Source organism: Rana temporaria, chromosome 5 (genome assembly GCF_905171775.1).
Source record: "Rana temporaria chromosome 5, aRanTem1.1, whole genome shotgun sequence".
In the NCBI taxonomy this organism is placed as follows: Eukaryota; Metazoa; Chordata; class Amphibia; order Anura; family Ranidae; genus Rana; species Rana temporaria.
The window spans coordinates 116,127,231-116,148,344 of NC_053493.1; the positions used below are offsets into that span (position 1 = coordinate 116,127,231).

General features: G+C 41.0%; 1 protein-coding gene across 1 annotated transcript in view; it reads left to right on the forward strand.

Moving 5' to 3' along the window:
• PIK3R4 (phosphoinositide-3-kinase regulatory subunit 4) overlaps window positions 1–21,114 on the forward strand; it is a 95,853-nt gene that overhangs the window by 33,122 nt on the left and 41,617 nt on the right. Inside the window, exons 6-11 of the mRNA XM_040353047.1 lie at window positions 4,122–4,343; window positions 5,842–6,015; window positions 8,770–8,915; window positions 12,318–12,521; window positions 15,457–15,658; window positions 19,291–19,478. Of these exons, the coding sequence (XP_040208981.1) occupies window positions 4,122–4,343; window positions 5,842–6,015; window positions 8,770–8,915; window positions 12,318–12,521; window positions 15,457–15,658; window positions 19,291–19,478 (1,136 nt within the window). The remainder of the gene's footprint in view (window positions 1–4,121; window positions 4,344–5,841; window positions 6,016–8,769; window positions 8,916–12,317; window positions 12,522–15,456; window positions 15,659–19,290; window positions 19,479–21,114) is intronic.

Here is a 21,114-nt window from a genome sequence, read left to right on the forward strand (position 1 = left end):
TGATTACACTCACATTTACGTTTTATGTCTAAAGCTAGCCAAACACTGATCAAAAGTCAGTCGGTCTAGCAGGGATCAGCCAAATTTTGTAGCATACTAACTATCCGCAAATTGTCGTTTGACAAACACGAACGTAGTGACGTACTATGAGAGTCTAAAGATGAAGTTCATTTCTCAAGCACCACCCTTTGGGCCCCTTCTGCTAATTTCGTGTTAGTAGAAGTTTGGCGAGCGTTGATTCACGATTTTCCGATCGTACAATCAAATGCCTTTTAAAATACGTTTTGGCATAACTACATGCAAAGCAGCTTCATTATTATCCCATTAAAGAAGATGAGAATTTTGACATTTCATCAATTGCCACGTTACAAATGTGAATTCTAGATTACGAACAGTAGTTTACAAGACCAAACTCTTCCAAGTCTTTCCTTGATTCCGATCATGCGTGTTTGTACTTTTGACTTTTGTGTGACAGATTTCTGTACTGACTGCGAAAATCAGACGTTGAGTTCACATCCGACAAAAATGTTATAGCCTGCACATCCAGCTTTTGTCTGATGTTAAATGCAAATCGTCTGTCGAATGCACCGTACTAACAATCCGAAAATCCGAAGACAGCTCGTCTTCAGATTTTTCCCTTCTGATTTTCGTACCGTGTGTACGAGGCCTAACTGTGTTTGGTAATCTTTTTACGTGACCACTGTATAGTCTACCTTCTCTCTTGAATTCCACTTCTATATGTAGTTGAACCACATTATTTCCATGAATGGGGCCCCTTTACAGGTACTAATCCATGACATTGGATACACTTGGGCCCAGATTCACGTATAACGGCGTAAAATTGTGCGGGCTGAACGTATCTGATTTACGTTACGCCTTCGCAACTTACACGGGCAAGTGCTGTATTCTCAAAGCACTTGCTCCGTAAGTTGCGGCGGCGTAGCGTAAATCGTCCGGCGTAACCCTTCCTAATTCAAATTTGCATCAGGGAGGCGTGTTTTATGTAAAACTACTGTGACCCAATGTGATTGACGTTTTTGCGGAACGGCGCATGCGCCGTCCGTGGAATTACCCAGTGTGCATTGCTCCAAAGTACGCCGCAAGGACGTCATTGGTTTCGACGTGAACGTAAATGACGTCCAGCCCCATTCACGGACGACTTATGCAAACGACGTAACTTTTTCAAATTTAGACGCGAGAAAAACAACAGCCATACTTAACATTGTTACGCCGCACTTATGCCTCATATAGCAAGGGCAACTATACGCTGGGAAAAGCCTAACGTAAACGTCGTAACTTTACTGCGTCGGCCGCGCGTACGTTCGGGAATTCGCGTATCTAGCCAATTTGTATACTCGATGCGGAATTCGACGGAAGCGCCACCTAGCGCTCAAAAAAAAATGCAGTTTAGATCCGACGGCGTAAGAGACTTACGCCTGTCGGATCTAATGGAGATCTATGCGTAACTGATTCTAAGAATCAGGCGCATAGATACAACGGGTCGGATTAGGACTTACGACGGCGTACATGGCGCTGCGCCGTCGTAAGTCCTTTCAGAATCTGGGCCTTGATTTTTTTGGGCACTGACATTCTGGAGAACATGTGGTTGGTCTCTTTATGTGCCAGTACATATCAGATGAGAATCCTGCTGAATTGATGGGAAAATATGATTTAAGTTTGTTATAAAATGTTGTTTATTGGCTGCTGTTGGAAGTGTCTGCTGTACGCCTCCCTGCCTTAAGCCGGGTACATTATATTCATTTTGTTTTCGGTTTGAACGAAAAAAAAGCTTTCAGCGCTGGTTGGAGCTGCTGTACTAACCATGTGAGATTAGTTCCCCGCTGAGCTGTTGTGTTCTGATCGGGAGTCGAGTCAGATGCTGGTTTTCCAGCATGCTCGTCCGACAGAAGGTGGGCAAATGTAGGGCTGAATGTAGGGCATATTTTTTTTAACTCCCCGTCATCTCCCAACATTTGGTCTGTGTGTACTTGGCTTTATTCTGTAGTTTAAACATAATTGGTTGCACAAGGTAATGTATGTTTAGGGACCTGGTCATAAATATAGACTTATGAGGGTTATGACTAAAGCCGACCAGCGCTAAAACATGATAAGACTTCTCTGTGTATTTGGATTTTTTATTTCCTGATGGATCAATAATAAAGACAATTTTTAGACCATTGGGCACCTCGTTGCTGGGCTTTTCATTCAGATGTTTGTTTTACAGCAAGTGCGGCTATGGTCTCTACAAAGGTATTCTTTCATATGTAAAATCGTCTGGAGGGGTTGCAGCATCACACCCTATGTATTATGGAATGTCTGATTACCCTCTAGAGCAGTGATGGCGAACCTTGGCACCCCAGATGTTTTGGAACCATGTTTCCCATGATGCTTAAGCACTCTGCAGTATAACTGAGCATCATGGGAAATGTAGTTCCAAAACATCTGGGGTGCCAATGTTTGCCATCACTGCTCTAGAGGGTAATTGTTTTTTGTTTAACTTTTGTAAAAATGTGTTTACACTTAGTAAACACATGCAGCCCAAGAAAAATGTGACAGTGTCTCATTACTGGACTTTTATAACTTTTATCTTGCCAAAGAAAAATATACCATTCTTCACAATCATGCCTTATTCATGTCACCAGTTTTCAGCAGCACCTATATTTGTGAGTAACTATTTTCAAGGATGAAGCACACGAAGGGCAAAATGAAAACCAGAATGTCTGATGAGCACCTTAAGAATTCATTAAGATATTGATGCAATAGTTTATCAAAAACAGTGTCAAATATAAAACTAGTTTTATGTTGCCCTCTTTTACTTGAACAATAATAATAATCTATTAAAAAAAAATAAAAAAAATGAAGTTTTATTACTCGGATAGGTACATTGGGCCAGATCCACAAAGAGTTACGTTGGCGTATCTATTAATACGCCGCGTAAGTTCCATCGATGCGCCGTCGTACCTTTTTTTTTGTATCCACAAAACAAGATACACCTGAATGTGGGCTAGATCCGACTGACGTACGTCTTAGTACGCCATCGGATCTTAGGTGCATATTTACGCTGGCCGCTAGGTGGCGCTTTTGTTGATTTCCGCGTCGAGTATGCAAATTAGCTAGATGCGCCGATCCTCAAATGTACGTCCGCCCGGGGCATTTATTTGCGTTGTTTACGTAAGGCTTTTTCCGGCGTAAAGTTACCCCTGGCTCTATGAGGCGTACGCAATGTTAAGTATGGACGTCGGGACAGCGTCAAATTTTCCGTCGTTTGCGTAAAACGTTCGCGAATAGGGCTTTGCGTAAATTACATTCACGTCGAAAGCATTGACTATTTGCGATGTGATTTTGAGCATGCACACTGGGATACACCCACGGACGGCGCATACGCCGTTAAAAAAAAACATCATTTACGTGGGGTCAAGATGAATTAACATACAACACGCCCACATCTTAGTCATTTGAATTTCGCGCCCTTACGCCGACACATTTACACTACGCCACCGTAACTTATGGCGCAAATTCTTTCTGGATAAGGAACCCTCCTCTGTAAGTTACGGTGGTGTAGTGTATCTGAGATACGCTACGCCTGCCTAAAGATAGGCAGTTCTTTGTGGATCTGGCCCAGAATCTTTATCAGTGATTGTTAAGTTGTGATCTGCCCGACTTTTTCTGCTCATCAGCTATCCTTGTTGTTAGTGTATCTTATGTGTGACCCAAGACAATTCCTCTTCTTCAAATGTGGCCCAGGAAGGTCAAAACCTAGTCTAGAGGCCAACTTTAGACTGTCATTAACAAGCATATGGGGAATACTACAAACTTGTTTGCTTGAAAGTTTCTAATTTTTTTTTTTTGTCATCTACTGCAGTGTGTGTGTGTGTGTGTGTGTGTGTGTGTGTATATATATATATATGTGTGTGTGTGTGTGTATATATATATATATATATATATATATATATATATATATATATGTGTGTGTGTGTGTGTGTGTGTGTGTGTGTATATATATATATATATATATATATATATATATATATATATAATTAACATTTCTTTTTAAACTGTAACAATGTACTTGACTGCACAGATGTTGTCATTAACACTCACTATCATTTTTGTATCCTCAGAACTGCAGGCTTTACATGAGATGGTCCAGCAAAAGGTGGTGACGTTGCTCAGTGACCCAGAGAACATAGTAAAGCAGACATTAATGGAAAATGGAATCACCAGGCTTTGTGTGTTTTTTGGGCGACAAAAAGCCAATGATGTTCTTCTCTCCCATATGATCACTTTTCTCAATGATAAAAATGACTGGCACCTTAGAGGAGCATTTTTTGACAGCATTGTAGGTATGTAGCTGTTAATTTTTTTTAAATCAAGCAAGCCGACCATATACACATATTTAAAAAATCTGATGTAAACACTTATGTGCTTGTTTCTAAGGCTGGCCATACATAGTCAAACTGCGAAAGATTTTTTTTTTTAAATCAACAATTTTGTGCGTTTTGTGATCCAATGGTGCCACCGTTGATTTCAAAATTTGACCAACCAAGCTTTCAATGTAACCTCCTGTTGCTACAGAATTTTTTTTTTTGTGATGGGAATCTTCTTTTCTTTCTGGGAATTTTCTGTTCTTGCACATGCGCATTTATTTTTCAATTTACATCTCTCGTACGATTCCCCCATCATTGATTACAAAATCGTTCGTTTTTCAAAACATTTTCAACATAACCGATAACTCACATTCGATGGCTGCACGAATATCTGCTGTTGCTGCAGGCCACAATGGTGCAAAATTCGAAAGGAAATTCTTTCGAAATTCGACCCATGTATGGCCTGCCCAGGATCTTTTCCTCTTTACTTTTGTATCTACTTTGTTACCTTGGTCTGGAAATCAAATGAATAATCTTCAATCTGCATTAAAATGTTAGTTTACCTTCAACAGATTTTCCTGAAATCCCCATATGCAGTCCCATATACTGTGAACACTAATCCTAGCTGAGCTCATCGGGGAGAGCACACTATGTTCACAGTTTGAAAGGCCAGTGGTGACCACTAGTGGGTGCAGAATTGTAATGTCCAGTCTATCTGGTAAATGGCAGGATTAAGGGGTCACCAGTTTTTGTGGAGAGGCCCCTCAACAGCTGTATGTGTAATGGGAGGATATGCACAAAGCAGGAGTGGTAGTATGAACATAAGGAATTGCATAGGGGGAATTTGGCAAAATCTTGCAGGAAAGTGAACATACACTTTAATATTTAAAAGTTGTATTTGGTTTTCTTGGCTTTATTCATTTTTTTTTTTTTAGTGCTACATTTAAAAAAGTGCAAAATTGAAAAAATAAAAAAAACTTAATTTAAATTATAAATAAGTTTGCAGTGCTTTATTCAATAATCATGATTCTAGTGTTATTTTAACCACTTGCCTACCACGTAATGCATACATGTGGCGGCAAGGAGGGTGGGCCTGAATGTGTCCATGACCGCTGCTTCAGCTTTAACAGATCTTTTTGGTGGTGAAAAGCTTTCAATGTGTATGCACCACTAACACATTTCTGAATCCCGAGTAAGATTGTGGTGGGTCTTGCTATTGCACAGCTTATATAAGGCTGGCCAGATATTTCACTGCTCATCATACTCAGTCAGTGACTGATGGAAGGGCACTATCATACATTCTCTTCTGTACATGCCTTCAGGTCTTTTCTTCAGAATGGTCAATATCTGGTGTTGTGTAATCGTCTAACTATAGCTCAGTGGAATATTTTTGAGAAGGACTTGTACAATGATTTGGACCATGATTGCACAACCTTGTTAATTTTGTGTTTCTCTTTTTTTAAAATTTTTACAGGTGTTGCAGCGTATGTAGGGTGGCAGAGTTCTTCCATCTTAAAGCCACTTCTTCAGCAAGGGTTGAGCGATGTTGAAGAGTTTGTGATATTTAAGGCTCTCAATGCTCTCACTTGCATGTGCCAACTGGGCCTCCTTCAGAAACCCCACATTTATGAATTCTCCTGTGACATCGGTAGGATAAAAAAATAAAAAAAATATATATATATATTTCTCTTTGTTTACCTTTGTTTACCTGGAAATATTTCAGCTCATATAGTTTACACATGTGTATACAATGTCAGTGAGCATCAATAACTTCATAATTGTTTTTAAAGAGGATACCCAGTCCTCCAGTTTAGTCTATAGCATGCCCACCCATCAAGTCTTTGTTTCCAATCTTTTGGTAAAAAAAAAATCTATACGGTTTTGTGCATTTACCAGTTCTGCCCTTTCATGCAATTACCACTTTCTGAATATGCAGATAATCCATGTCATTGGAGAGCAGTTCTGATAAAGCATTAATTTCTCATGGTGCCCTTAGCACATTACCGTAAACCGCAAAAGTCAGTAGTGGCGGCAGATCAAGTAATCTAATCATGTGCTTCTGATCAGTTGTCTTAGGTATGCATATGACTGTGCAAATTTATTGTGGTTGCAGGAAAGAAATTGGCACAATTCCCCCATCAACACAGGCAGTTCTAAAAGGGGAATCCCTCCTGTCAAGACATTGTATTCTCCTAGTGGGGATGGCTAGCAATAATTGCAAGTAAAATGTAGCAGGCTGGTTATACCCAAGTTGATTAATCAGTCAACATGTGTATATTCAGCCTGCCCATGCACTGTTCAATCCTTCTATGACCGGCCTAATGTTTTCCTGATTATTGAGCTAGGAGTACCTTTTGGATTGGATTGTGAAACCGAACCTTTAGTGCTTTTGCCTGGAATTCTACTTTAAAAATGTAGTAACGCATGTGGTATTTTTGCATAAACAAGCCATAGATGATTCGATTTTCTTTCCGTTGCAGGAAAGAAAATCATTTAATTCCCCCATCAACACAATCATTGTTGATGAGGTAATTCTTCCCGCAGTGCTATTGGGGGGGGTGTTGCGGGGAGCCTACCCAGCTGACAGAGCAAAGTCCGGGCTGGTTGTATTGAAAGTTGATGGATGGATCAACTTTAGTACAACCAGCCTACCCATACAAGGATCGAATATCGACATTTGATCCATGTATGGCTGCTTCTTTAAAGTACAAACAGTGTGCTAATAGGGATGCTAGCAGTTCATATATGCCACCAGCACACCAAGAATCCTCAAATATCTAAAGACTTTTATTGCAGAAAGATAACATCACAAGAACAGTTTCGGAGCTGCTCAGGACCCCTTCGTCAGGCATGTGATGATCTCATGCCTGACGAAGGGGTCCTACATGGCTCCAAAATGTTGCACCTGTTCTTGTGATGTGATCTTTCTGCAATTAAAGCCTTTAGATCAGGCATGTCCAAGGTCCAGTTTTATACGGCTCCCACTTGCAATTTGCTTTTATCACTTTTGTGGCCCCCCAAGCTCCTCACAGGGCAAGGATGAGCTTGGCTTTAAAAAATATATATATTCTCTAATACCCAGCGCCTCGCGCAGTGCCAATAACAGACACTGAGTAATTTCCCAGTCCACAGCTGCAGAGCTCTGTGTCTCAGTGCCTGTGATTGGCGGTAATTATTGGCGCGCTTTCAGCGTCTTAGCGGGCTCGCCCGAGGTCATCCTTGCAGTGAGAGGCACTTGAGGATTTCTCAGGGGATAATATTTTAATTTATATATATATATATATATATATATATATATATATATATATATATATATATATATATATATATATATATATATATATTTTATATTCTCTCTGCCCCTCACGTGTAATTTTCCCATATCTCTTCTGTGGTGCCCAAGCTCCGATCAGGGCAAGGATGAGCTAGTTTTTTTTAATTCTTTATATATATATATATATATATAAGAATTAAAAAAAACTAGCTCATCCTTGCCCTGATCGGAGCTTGGGCACCACAGAAGAGATATGGGAAAATTACACGTGAGGGGCAGAGAGAATATAAAATATATATATATATATATATATATATATATATATATATATATATATATATATATATATATATATATATATATATATATATAAAAAAAAATAGCTCTTCCTTGCCCTGAGTGGAGCTTGGGGGCCACAGAAGAGATAAGGCCAGATTTCTAATGGGATAAAGTAGAGAAATATATATTTTTTACAACCTGAGCTCATCCTTACCCTAAGCGGAGCTCTGGGATTTGTTGGGGGCCAAAGAGGAGATCTATATATTCACCACACACAGCCACAAAGGTAGTAGAATTATTTTTGGATGGCGTATTAGTTGCTCGGACGAACACACTTACACAGAATTTTAATGGTTCAAAGAATGTCAGGCAAAATGGTCACTTCATGTTCACTTTATCAAATCTGGCCCTCTTTCAAAAAAGTTTGGACACCCCTGCTTTAGATGATATTTGAGGATCCTTGGTATCCTGGCGAATATTTGCATTTATCTGTGATGAGCCTTGTTTCCAGGAAGGTGTGCTATGGGAATATAGACAAGACCTAGGCCACCAGACCCTTCCTGTAACTGAACTATCATGTTTGAGTTAACTGGCCATTTAATTTTCAGTTGAAAGCAATACTGCAACCATTACAGGGTGTTCAAACATTCCTAACTGATGGAGTGGATAGATTTTCTCTAAAATAAAAGATTCCAGTGTGAGATTCAGCTAACTTTTAGAAATTAAACCTTCAGGTTAAAGACTATACACAAATGCCCTCAGACACAATTTAGATGTTTTATATTAGAGTATATGAAATTAACATTGTGTGGTTCTCTTAGAATATTTATTTTAACTTTATTTTTGCAGCTCCTTTTTTGTGCCATCCAAATTTGTGGATACGTTATGGAGCTGTGGGGTTTATTACTACAGTAGCTCAGCAGTTAAATATTGCTGACGTTTACTGTAAATTGATGCCGTACCTTCATCCTTTCATTACTCAGCCTATAATTCAGGTAAGGGCCCTGCAGAACAATACCACATTGTGTATATACATTTTACTTTCAGTTGCTTGCCTATTTTCTGTTGAGTCATTTACATCCTCCTGTTTACAGATAGACCAAGACGTGTTGTTACTTACTAAAATGTTCACTCCAATCAAATATGAAAATGAAACCTTGAAATGCATACAGGGAGCATAATTTACCTATTCTGTAATTCAGGTTTTCCTTTAGGCTTTGTTGTATTGCGCTGGCTTCTGACTCTCATTACGTCAGCAATCTGGAGATCCTGAGATCCATTCTTTCCATACTTATAAAAACATATTTTTTTTGCTATAAAACTACTTGGAATCCCCAAATATGAGATTTTTTTTTAAGCGGAGGCCCTAGGGCAGTGTTTCTCAACCTGGGGGTCGAATGATGATTTGCCAGGGGTCACAGAATCCTGGGCTGTTTCTGAAGCCCACACTGCTCTTCAAGCGTTTTTGCAGCCGCCCAGCAGGGCTGTTCCTGGATCCCACGGCCGCCAACTAAGCCTCTTTGCAGCTGGGGGGCAGAGACTAGAGGTCAGCAGACTTGGTGAGGAATGTGAAGTGGGAGGGGCTGGAGGAGACCCTGTCTCCTGATTTCAGCATAGGTGTCACTGCTACAAGACACCAAAAAGTTGGAGACTGAGTAACACTACCTGTGATTATAGTTGCCATTAAAAGTCTCCACTACAGTTCTCAGATCAGCAGATGACCTTGATCAAGAGCATCCAAGTTGGCTGATCAGAACTAAAAATAGAGAATACATGGAAGGGAGAGGAAAAGAGGGTGAGGAACAAAGATAAAGCAAGAGAAAGAACAAGAAAAAAGGGCAGAGAGGGATGGGAAAAATAAAAAATAAAAATTAGGATAGAGACATAAAAGGGAAAGAAAGAAGAAGATCTAAGAGAAAGAGTTCTACATCCTAAAATGTACCATAAGGGCTTTTAATACTGTACGAATGGAAGGGACTCCGGGAGCGCTAAATGTCCATGGGTTTGGGGGCGCAAATTACTTGTCTTACCTTGGGTGCTGACAACCTACGCTACGAAAATGATTTTACTGTTAGGGGTCCCCACAACTTGGGAAATTTTATCAAGGGGTCACGGCACAAGAAGGTTGAGAACCACTGCCCTGGGGAGTAAAATGGTGGGGTTGCATATTTTTATGTGACACGATATTTGTGCAGACGGTAAGCGGTTAAAGTGGACTAAACTTACGTTTAAAAAAAAATTGCAAGTTGGTAGCTTTTTATTCCAGAAGAGACATGCTATGTCTCTTCTGCAAAAAATAAACTTACCGTATTTTTCGCTCCATAAGACGCACCTGACCATAAGTCGTACCTAGGTTTTAGAGGCGGAAAACAAGAAAAAAAATCTGAACCAAATGGTGTACTAAAATGTTTAATAAAATATAACAGAATAATATTTCCCGGCGGGCACGATCGCAGCTGGCTACGCACAATCGCGCGCACGAGAGCCAGCACAGGGATTTGTGTGTGTAAACACACAAATCCCTGTTCTGTCAGGGGAGAGGAGACGTATCGCTTGTTCGGTAAGTAGAAACAGCGATATGTCTCATCCCCCATTCAGTCCTATCCCCATACATAAAGGTAACACACATTTAACCCCTTATCTCCCTCCCTACCCGTGACATTTACACAATAATCAGTGCATATTTATAGCAGGGATCGCTGTATAAATGTCAATGGTCCCAAAATGTGTCAGAAGTGTCTGATCACAATGTCGTAGTACCGCTAAAAAAGCACAGATCGCCGCCATTATATATTTTTTTAAATATTAAAAATAATAAAATTGACATAAATCTTTCCCATAGTTTGTAGACGCTATACCTACAGGTAAATCTTTACTTGCATGCGCCGTAGACATCGGTGCTGTCTTTTTTGCAAATATCTCCTAAACCGTGTAGGAGATAAGCCTTAATCTAGGCTTACCTGTAGGGGTTTACAACCACTTTAAGGATATTCATGCGCTCTGCTTATCCTGTTTACCATTATTACCGAGTGTAAAGGTGAAAGTCCCAAATTTTGGGTTGTCACCAGAATAGGAATAGAGGGAGAAATAAAGGGAAACACCAATGGGGACACTAACCTTGAAGGGATTTCCTCTCACTTCTTGGAGAGGAGGTAAAGAAAAATCTCCCCAATGTGACAAGAAGTTAAGGTTTGCCTTTACTTCTACTTTACCATTCTTACGACAGGGGGCATTTTACATGTGGACTTGAAACAGAACTAAAACCTCTTACTATTACAGCTGAAGTCTTCTTAGCCTCTATTAACAGTAGATCTGTTGTCATCATGGGGCTGCACATGTAATCAGCTATAACACTAGCAATTTGAGGGCATAAAAGTTCACTGGCAACTGAAACAGTTATCACCAAATTCATGCCTTAAAGTGTTACTAAAGCCAGGACCCTGCATTCACTATATTTGGTCTCCCACAATCCACAGAACATGGACATTCAATCATTTTTGTAAATATAAACTGCTAAATACATTTTCTTATCAGCAGTATATAGCAGCCTTGTGTCAGGCCAAGCAATGGTTAAAGCTTGTAGGAGGAGTTTTTAATCACTTTTGACTTTTCTATGATTGGCCCTGTGCTGATTACATGCACCCCCCCCCCCCCCCAAAAAAAAAGAACTCTCTAGCAATACAGTCTAAATTTGTACATGTGCAGAGTGCCTCCTAGGGCTCTGTTTTATCAGGAAAGGGATTGGGGACAGGTAAGGAAATGGAGGAGATGGATTGGGGACAGTTGAGGAAATGGAGGATCAGGGAAAACCGGATCAAACAGCCTTATTACACAATGCAGAGGATTAACCCCTTAGGTGAGTATAACCAGCATGCTTTACTGCATATATACAGACTGATTTTACTTTTTATGGCTTTAGTAACACTTTAACAGTATTTGTTTTAGGGAATCATTGGATTTCAAGTGAAGACACTTGTTCTGGAAACAACGGAAAGGATTCCCTTTACCTTGTAAAGGTCTCTTTTCACTTCCTATTGTGTCTTAAGACAGAAAGTAAAAGAAAATCTCCCCAATGGGGCAAAAAAAAAAAAAACGTCAGAGGTTTCATCTATAGCAAAAAAAAGTGGAGTCACCAGCACACTGTTGAACAATGAAGATTAGCAAGTATTTATTTGTAAAATCATCAATGTTTTGGGGTTGCACAGGATCCCTTCCCCAAGGTGACACAGATGGTTTAAACCATTCTCTACTCTTTGGTATTCGGTACACTTTAAGAAAGTATGAACCTACTGTCCTACAAAGTATAATATAAAAATTCACCCAACATAAATCCTTTTCTTTTTCTTTTTTTAAAACTTGTTTATATCCTTTTTAATCACTCTCCTTATTTTTAACAGATAGACAAAGAAATTGTTCTACTGAGTGTGCTGAAAGAGCCTGTAAGCCGTTCAATTTTTGACTATGCCCTGCGATCAAAGGATATTGCAAGCCTCTTTAGACATCTCCAGATGCGCCAGAAAAAGAGGAACGGCACTTTTCTCGAGTGTCCTCCTCCTGAAGATCCAGCTATTGCTCAGCTCTTGAAGAAACTTTTGTCACAGGTATAAACATGTCAAGTGCTAAATTTTGTAGTATAAGTTTGCATTTTTCTACAGATAAAATTCTCTTAAAGTAGTTCTGAAGGCTCAAGGTTTTTTTTACCTTCATGCATTTTATGCATGGAGGCAAAAAACCTTCTGTGTGCAGCAGCCCTCCAATACTTACCTGAGCCACATTGCGATCCAGTGATGTGCACGAAAGCCTCGGCTCTCGGGGACTCTCCTCATTGGCTGAGACAATGACAGCCAGTGAGCCAATAAGCCATTGAGCCAATGAGGAGAGAGAGGGGGCGGGGCCGAGCCTAGGCTCTGCGTGTGAATGGACACGCAGAGCAGTGGTTCAGGAGCAAGCCTGCTAGGGTGCCCCCATTGCAAGCTGTTTTCTCTGGGGTCACTTGGTAGGAGGGATGGGCCATGAGCGCTAGCGGGGGAACCTTTGCACCATTATTTAGGCTTGACAGGGAATATCTTAAAGGCAGCTAAAGCAGCTTGTAGATGTCATGTTTCCTCTGAGAGATGATCATTTCTTTAAAAATATAATTTCTGCTCGGAGGAGCAGGAATTGGATAACGAAGACTGGGAGGATCTCTGGGACAGCCCATTCCAAGACAAGTTGATTCAATTTAAAATGGTGCACAGAATTTATTTTACACCGCAAAGACTACATCGTATCTACCCTAGTTCCTCTTCTTGCTATTGGAGGTGTTCTAGCGACCCTGCAGGATTTGCCCATATCTTTTGGGAGTTCCCTCAGATTAGTAGCTATTGTCAGGATGTGACCCAGTTCATATATACTCTGACTACTATGCATGTCCCTATAAAGGTTGGGATTTGTCTCCTGGGGTTAGTTAACTCTTTGGCCGTTAATGGGGCTATGCATACTTTATTGGGTCTCTTATTATTTTATGCCAGGAAGGCGATAGTGCTCAAGTGGAAATCATCCACGGCCCCTACTTTGTCCTTCCGGAAGTGTCTACTCAATAGGGTTGTACCCCTATACAAAGCTACCTATTTGTCTCAGAGTTGCCCTAAAAAAATTGAGAAGGATTGGCACTTGTGGACAGAATCTATTCACCCCTGATATGGTTTAGCCTAATGGCCCATACACACGATCCAAATATCGTATGAAAACTGTCATCTGAGGAAGAATCGTAAGATAATCGGATCGTTGGCACAGAGCTTTCGAGAGCCGTTCACGATAATTCATCCGATATTATTAGATCGGACATAAAAATTTTCATTGTACGATTTTCGTTTAGTCAGTATAGATGTCGTCCGAAAATACAATCCAAATACATTACAACACATGACCTCACTTTCAAATTTTCTTTCTGTCGTATGAAAATTTTCATGACTTTAATAACCTATTCAATTTCTACTTGCGACTATTAAGCGAAAAAAGTCGGACGATCTGTCGTCCGATTTTCAGATCGTGTGCACGGGCCATTAGATATATATATATATAAACGGTTTTACTCCTTTGCAGTGACTCATTAGATCGGGTATGAATCCAACTACTGTATGAGTAAATGTTCTCCTGATGTATCACTCTGTTGGTTGAGAGGGAGCAGGAATATCCTTCCAATTCATTAATCCTTGAAACAAATTATTAGAACGGCTAAGCACAATGTATGGAATGTTTTGTTTTGTTGTATTATTTAGAAGTTTGTGCTGTCTGTATTTGTTAGCAAGGGAATACCCAAATGCTATGTTCTGTAACTATACAAATCATCTTTAATAATAAAAAAAATAAAAAAAAAATATATATATATATATATATATATATATATATATATATATATATATATATATATATATAAAATGTACTCCAAGCTTTCTCAAGACTTTTGTTGTGATCACTTGAAGATGGTGTGATATTTAGTTAGCAATGCTGAGCCAGAGAGGTGGGCGAGATGGCTCTTATTTATTGTGGTGTAAAACCCAATACCAAAAATGTAATGCATTGCAGCTTACCAATCATTGGATGTGGTGGCTGCTTTAATTTAACTTTTTAGGGTTTTTCCCCTCTCTTTTTACTTGGTGATTTAAAGCGGAGGTTCACCCTAAAAATCAACTTTCTACCATGCCATCCAGCATACTAGCGTCAGCTAAAGTATGCCTTTATTTTATTTTTTTGTGCTGTACTTACAGTTTAATCCATTAGTTTCGTTTCTGACTCCCGTGGGGAATAGGCTTTCCTATGCAGAGGGGAACATGATTGACGGCCGGCTATGGCGCGTCACGCTTACCGAAAATAGCAGGAGTAGGACTCGGCTCTTCACGGCGCTATACGGCGCCTGCGCACAGACTAGGAGCTGACTGCGCAGGCGCCGTGAAGAGCCAAGTCCTATTTCGGGTATTTTCGGGAAGCGTGACGCGCCATAGCCGGCCGTCAATCATGTTCCCCTCTGCATAGGAACGCCTACTTCCCGCGGGAGTCTGAATGGATTAAACTGTCAGTACAGCGAAAAAAAACAAAACAAAGGCATACTGTTGCTAACGCTAGTATGCTGGATGCATTGGTAGACACATTTTTTTTTTTTTTTTTTTTTAGGGTGAACCCCCGCTTTTACCAGTAACATACCTCCTATATAAGGCACTTTACCACTGCAACAGCTCTCTGTTGCCAGCTGCAGTAGGGGGCATTGTGCTGCGCAATGTAGCGCATCACACGGCTCCCTTTTTTGTTGTTGTTTTTTTTTTGTATTTATGTATTACGTTTATTTAATGTGTACAAACGTACATTTTATTTCTTGACAGTGTACAACAGTGCAATACGCTATGTTCCTGCAATAATGTTTGCTGCAGTAAAATGTAGCATGCTGTGGCATGGGCATAGCCAATTGTTTCCTGTGTGTCCCTGAGGTGATAGACATTTTTCCATGACCAAAGTCATACTTTGGGATTTTTCTTATGCACTTTATTTTCTTAATTCCAGGGGATGACGGAAGAAGAGGAAGATAAGCTTTTAGCCTTGAAAGATTTTATGTTAAAGTCTAACAAAGCCAAGGCGAATGTAGCTGATCAGAGTCACTTGCATGATAGTATCATCAAAGGGGTGATTGAGTTACAAAGGCTGGGCATCAGTGGAAGACATGCTGATCTTGGAAAAACAAAGTTAGACACTGAAGATAAACGCAGTAAGTAATTAAATCAACTCATGTCACATAATCGGTCAGTGAAAGATAAAATGGGGTTTCCAATGAAGTCGAGATCCTTCTGGGAAGTTTTCTAGTTGGTTAGAAGTAAGAGCAGAGTTTTCATTGACAATTATACACTATTTTTTTTCACACAAATACACAGCAATAAGATGGGAAGGTTGCCATATATTCATGAAATATTGGAGAAAGAGAGTACCGTATATACTCGAGCATAAGCCGCATTTTTCAGCCCTTTTTTTAGGGCTGAAAATACCCCTCTCGGCTTATACTCGAGTCAGTGTACCTTTGGCGTCCAATTTTTAAAACTCGCGGCTTCCTCCTGGTCCCGTCCCGTTCCCTGATAGGCGTTTGACACTGTGTTCAGTGTTCCGCCTATCACGGACATTCTTTCATTCTCAGACACAGTTTCCCAGCAGACACTGTGTTCAGTGTTTCGCCTATCACGGACCTTCTCTTGTCGGAGGATGAAAGAACGTCTGTGATTGGCGGAACACTGAACACAGTGTCTGCTGGGAAACTGAGTACGAGAATGAAAGAACGTCCATGATAGGCGGAACACTGAACACAGTTTCAAACGCCTATTACGGGATGGGACCAGGAGGAAGCCGCGAGTTTTAAAAAATGAACGCCTGCAGCGCAGCCTGTCAAGAATTTCAGGTACGCTGCAATGGGCACAGTGAGGTTGTAATGGGCACAGTAAGGTTGCAATGGGCACAGTGAGGCGTGCAAAACCCTCTTTTCCGCTTACAGTGGCTGCTGCATTCTCACTCTAGGCTTATACTCGAGTCAATAAGTTTTCCCATTTTTTGGTGGTAAAATTCTGTGCCTCGGCTTATACTCGAGTATATACAGTAATTTGAAATCCATTACACGTTAAATATACAGTATGCTCAAATATTACCTCTGAGCACAAAAACCCTAATTCTTTTTTTTTTCACAAGAAAACCAAAACCCTAATTTAAATACAGTATATTCCTCAGTTGCCACCAAGGATATTAATCCATTTTGTGTTCACCAAATACCTTTGCAAATCCAATTATTATTCTGGAAAAATAGCAGTGACATCATCACTGTACTGTACAGTTTATGCAGAGAACCGTGCTAAGTGAAGAACCCAGCAGGTCCACCTACCACATGCCTGTAGATACAGGAGGGAAGGGGGGATACAAGACCAGTCACCCTGCACAAGGAGAGAAACCAAAAGTCATCAGTTTTTATTACAGGAAGCCTATGCACAGAGGCCCAGTTTCTAGAAGAAATGCCCATGGCATGACAAGATTCCACATTTTGTCATGTTACAACTAAAAACGTAAATGTATTTTATTGGGATTTTATGTGATAGATCAACACAAAGTGTCACACAATTGTGAAGTGGAAGGAAAATGATAAATGGTTTTCTAAATTTTTTACAAATAAATATGTGAAAAGTGTGGCATGCATTTGTATTCAGCCCCCTTTACTTGGATGCCACTAACTAAAATCTAGTGGAACCAATTTTCCCTCAGAAGCCACCTATTTAGAAAAAAATGAGTTTACCTGTGTGTATTTTAATCTCTGTATAAATACAGCTGTTGTGTGATGCCCTCAGTGGTTTGTTAGAGAACCTTAATGAACAGACAACATCATGAAGGCCAAGGAACACACCAGGCAGGTCAGGGATAAAGTTGTGGAGAAGTCTAACCACTTGCTTACCGCCTTCCACATATATACTATGGCAAGGCGGCTCGGCTGCGCAAAACGATGTACCTGTATGTCAGTCTGTGCATGAGATAGTGTGGACGTGTGAGAGCCGGGGGGGCACGCGCACGGGTCCAGCGGACTCTATGTGCGCTGGCCACTTGCGATCGCGGTACAGAGAGGCAGAACGGGGATGTAAACAAGGCGGAGCCCCATTCTGACAGGGGACAGCTCTGAGATTGGCTAGTAATCAGGAACAGCGATCAGCGATTTTTATCGGTACTTGATGCGTTGATTACTGTAAAAATGCCACTGGCAGGAAGAGGTTAACACTAGGGGGCGAGGAAGGGGTTAATTATGTTCCCTAGGTGTGTTCTAACTGAAGGGGGGTGGGACTGACTAGGGGAAATGACAGATCGCTGTTCATACATTGTATGAACAGACGATCCGTCATTTCTCCCCCTGACAGGACCGGGAGCTGTGTGTTTACACACACAGCTCCGGGTTCTCGCGCTGTAACGAGCAATCGTGGGTGCCCGGCGCTGATCGTGCCCGCCGGGCACGCGCGTCGGGGCCAGGGGCGAGCACGCGCCCCCAATGGCTGGAATGCGAAATTACGTATAGCTACGTGATTTCGTGCAGCCGCCCTGCCGCCGTATAACTGTTATACGGCGGATGGTCGGCTAGTGGTTAGATGTACAAATTATCGTCAGACAATATCCGCTATCGGTATCAGCACCGTAAAAAGATATCCATTGATCCCTAGTGCAAAGCTGGTAGAGACATACCTAGTTGGTAAGGTTGAAAGAAGACACAAGTCCATCAAGTCCAACCTGTGTCATTGCAGCGAAAGATGGTTCTACAAAGTATTGACTGATTACAAATACACACCACACTTTTCAGATATTTATTTGTAAAAAATAAATTGAAAACCATTTATAATTTTCCTTCCACTTCACATATATGTGCCACTTTGTGTTGGTCTATCACATAAAATCCCAATAAAAAACATTTACGTTTTTGGTTGTAACATGAGAAAATGTGGAAAATTTCACGGGGTATGATGACTTTTTCAAGGCACTGTACTTATTGTATTAGAAAATATTTGCTTATTTCTGAGTTTAGCCCTAAATAATACCTAATTGTATCATGTTATCTGCCACAACAAGACTCCAACTGCAGACAGCAGCCCTTTAAGACTATTAGGTTTTATTTTGCATATTATTTTGGATGATTCTTATGCCTGGAGTAGTCAGCACATGATGGACCTCATCAGTGGTTCCTTCACTATCCATTCACAGGCTGTGGAGGTCCTCAACCAAGCTGTGTTTCTCTAATGCCTCGTTTCCACTGAGCGGATCGGTTCGGGTCGCTTAGAATGGAACTGGTTAGAATGGTCCGGTCTATTCTGCAGAGCATTTCCACTGCAAAACGGACCATCCGGGACCATGCAAGGTTTAGAAAAAAAGCCTAGCACATCCACCAATCAGTGAGATGTATTTGTAGGTCCGCCCTAATGAAACCGTTCCATTCTCTATGGCCCCACATCTGAAGCAGGACCCAGAATGGTGCGGTACGGTTCGCTTTTATGGCACGCTTTCATAATGGAAACACCCAAAAAAGCGTACCGTACCGAACCGATCCGCTCAGTGGAAACGAGGCATAACTGTAGTGCAGAAAAGTGAAGTCAAGAAAGTGACTGTGCTGTCAGAGATTCCTGAATTGAATTACATTTTTAAACAAGTAATACAATTTGGGTTTGGATGTGAGTTTACATAATTACAGGTGCAGTTTTGCTATAAAGTTACATTTAAGTTTATTTGATAATGTTTCTCAGCATTTTTTTTTGTTGAGGCCACTATAAAGCAATCAGATTCTGACTTTCTTTTTTCAAGTGCTATGTGATAAATGTTGCCAATGTATTCTGTCTGTAGCTCGAAAGCATGTGAAGCAAGATTCCAATGTGAATGAAGAATGGAAGAGCATGTTTGGTGCCATGGAGCCAGCAAACATGAATCAGGCTGTAACACGAACTCTGCCTCCAGCTGAGCAGGAAACCCAAAGACCTCTTCGCTCAGAATCTTCTGCAGCAATTAATGCTCCATTGTCTTCCTCTCCGCAGGTAGTGAATATAAAAACTTTTGTTGCCAGAAGTAAAACATGTACAAAACAGGTCATCAAATATAACTAACGGACTAGTTCATGGGAACTGTTTTAATAACATTCACATATTAGTATTTAAAAGCTTCAAGAATCCAAAGGAATGTTTTTTATAAATTTAAAGTGGAGCGCCACCCAAAAGTTTAAGTTCCGCTTTAAGGGCTCCTCTCCCCCTTTAGGAAATTGCACTTTTTTTTTGGAGGGGGAGCAGGATACCCAGTTTTGACAGGTACGATCCGGAACTGCGCCTCCCCTTCCACCAGGTCTTAAAAGTCTGCGGGACCATTCAGAATGCGCACCGCAGCTTGCACATGCGCAGTGGGCACCAGGCTGTGAAACTGCAAGCTGTCGCAGCTGGGTCCCCGCAGTTGAGATACCAGTGCAGGGGAAAGAAGTCATATAAAACAAACAGCTCAGGTGAGAACAGAGCTGGACTGTGGGACAGACGAGTGTCTGTTTCTTAAAAGTCAGCAGCTACAGTTTTTGTAGCTGCTGACTTAAAAAAAAAAATATATATGACTGGAGATCATAGCTGTGCGCACAGGGTGTGCCCAGGCACACCCTAATCACCCCATGCACATTAGTATTATCGCTCTGTGTAGCAGCAGGAAATGGGAAAGATCTCCCTCTTACCAGCTCTGCCATAAGAGAAGTGTTTATGTTCTTCTCTTTCACTGTGTCGGCAGGGAAATCAATGTGGCGGGGTCATATATATATGTGGACACACACACACACACACACACACATGCATGTGTGTCTGAGCTTTAGGGTGCACATCCTAATGCAATAGGCTGCGCACGCCTATGCTGGAGATCCTCTTTAAATGGTAGGTACAGTTTACAATAATGGCCTCATCTCAAGGCCCCTTACCTTCCCCATTAAAAAATCAAATGCATTTACAAACCTCAGATGTAAAAAAATAAATATCACTCTAGCTAGGCAGTGCTTGTATCTAACATGTTACAGCTTTGCTGTGAAATACTGTACATGCATTGTCTTTTTAAAAAATAATATCCATCTCTGGAGATGCCCTGAAGCAACCATGTACAGTCCATTAACTCCGAAAACTCTGTTGCTCTGTGTCTGAGGTCTGTATATACACTTTATATTACCAAAAATATTGGGACACCCGCCTTTACACGCACATGAACTTTAATGGCATCCCGGTCCTATTCCGTATGGGTTCAATATTGAGTTGACCCAGGCTATAATTGCTTCAACTCTTCTGGGAAGGACTGTGTCTATGGGAATGTTTGACCATTCTTCCAGAAACGCATTTGTGAGGTCAGCCACTGATGTGGACGAGAAGGCCTGGCTCGCAGGCTCCACACTAATTCATCCCAAAGTTGTTCTATCGGGTTGAGGTCAGGATTCTTTACAGGCTAGTCAAGTTCCTCTGCCCCAAATTTGCTCATCCGTGTCTATATGGCCCTTTGTGCACTGGTGCGCAGTCATTTTGAAACAGGAGGATGCCATCCCAAACTGTTTCCACAAAGCTGGGAGCACAAAATTGTCCAAAATGTCTTGGTGTGCCGACGCTTTAAGAGTTTCCTTCACTGGAACTAATGGGCCAAGCCCAACCCCTGAAAAACACCCAC